We start from the raw sequence: 1,648 nt of genomic DNA, 5'->3' as shown, positions 1-1,648 counted from the left end.
ATCACACGTACGCGTTTACAATTTCCAGTTTCTTATTGGCCCGTGATTCGATCATCATATTTTTGGTATCCGGATCGGGATTTTTTCGGATGGATGCACGGCAGCTAACGGTTAGCAGGATCCGGATCCTGCTAACCGATCCTGCTAACCGTTAGCAGCCGTATGAGAACATAGCCATAATTGACTGTTGTGGATGACAAGAAACTAGCATTTGGGTGATGGAGTGCCTGTTTTTGTTCATAATAATTCAGGGGAGATTTAAGGGGGGGGGGGGCTGGTCCCAGTCCCCCACCTTTTGCAAAGTAACCCCCGCTCCATTTTGCAAAGTCAAAATTTAAAAGAAAAAGAGAAAGAAAGAAAAAGAAATTCTTCGCCAAAAACTTCGCAGGGCATGACTGGCGGGGCATGCCTGGACCCACCCAGTATAGTGTTATGTTGATCGGCCGAACTTTCGGACACATTTTGGACATCTCTGGACCCGACCCTGTAATTTACAATATATTAAATCTAAGAGTAGAGACCCTAGCCCTAGCCTAGGCTGTAGGCCTAGGCCTACGCCTAGTAGGCTAGTCCTGAACTGAGTAGGAAGTGTAAGTGGTTATTTTCCACCGTACCGTGGCTGGAATATATAGTCACTAAAGTTGTCTGTCTGGAAAATGCCCTCCCTAATGAAATTTCCCATCATCACACACATGCTTATATATTTCATTCAACCTCCAAGCATCTTCTCTAGGCCCTAGGCCTAGGCCTTCGCTAGGCTAATTCGTAAGAAAAGAGAACGGCCAACTCACTGAACATATGACTGCCAATTGACCCTATTCTTTCTGACCTCGTTTGCTTCCTGGTCAAACTTATTAGTTGGTGGTAAGCCGTACGATGCATTGCCAATTTCACTATTTTCTTCGGTGCTTTCTTCTAATATTTTAGAATACGACATTTTGCAAATTAAAACACTCTAAAATTATCGACGAACCAAAACACAATTCTTCATTAATTTGCTGCTCATGTGATGGCATACTGCCCTCTAGAGGCATTATGTCTTGGCGCTATTTATAGGAACATCGGAACGGTAAGCGTTATGTGGGCGACACTACTGTAGGTTCATGAATAATTAAGTAGCAATATAAATTGAATATTCATTTAACCAGAGTAGAGCCCTGTGAGTAGTGGTACAAGTTCCAGCGAACACAAACTGCAAACTGCAAACTTCTTTCCGCTTGTGAAAGTACCGTACAATACTGTATTGCAGGTGTTATTTTATGGGCACCGCCACCGCTACTGCATTATGGGCACCGCTACTGCAGGTGTTGTTATATTTTATATATCAATCCTTAGATGGGCACCGCTACTGCATTACGGGCACCGCTACTGCAGGTGTTGTTATATTTTATATATCAATCCTTAGATGGGCACCGCTACTGCATTACGGGCACCGCTACCGCAGGTGGTGTTTTATTTCATATTATACATTAATCCTTTAGACGGGCACCGCTATTGCAGGTGTTGTTATATTTTATATATTAATCCTTAAATTTATTTATTTATTATTTATTTATTTATTCTTTCTTTATACTGTAGGCATTTTCAGTACTATTACACTGATTTTCAAAGTGGTACACTTTAAACGTAACAAAAATATATACAGTAT

General features: G+C 41.4%; 1 protein-coding gene across 2 annotated transcripts in view; it reads right to left on the bottom strand.

Moving 5' to 3' along the window:
* The window catches only part of LOC117109918 (V-type proton ATPase subunit H-like), a 15,023-nt gene extending 13,991 nt beyond the window's left edge, over nt 1-1,032 (bottom strand). The window contains exon 1 of one of the 2 annotated variants that reach the window (XM_033252394.1): nt 792-1,032. In XM_033252394.1, the coding sequence (XP_033108285.1) occupies nt 792-937 (146 nt within the window). In that variant the 5' untranslated portion in view covers nt 938-1,032. The remainder of the gene's footprint in view (nt 1-791) is intronic. The other variant, XM_033252393.1, reaches the window with a different exon arrangement.
* Between the last annotated feature and the right edge of the window lie 616 nt (nt 1,033-1,648).

This window comes from Anneissia japonica, unplaced genomic scaffold, assembly GCF_011630105.1.
Source record: "Anneissia japonica isolate Jap-2015-1 unplaced genomic scaffold, ASM1163010v1 scaffold585_len4108843_cov191, whole genome shotgun sequence".
Lineage (NCBI taxonomy): Eukaryota > Metazoa > Echinodermata > Crinoidea > Comatulida > Comatulidae > Anneissia > Anneissia japonica.
This window is presented reverse-complemented; position numbering and strand designations above follow the sequence as displayed.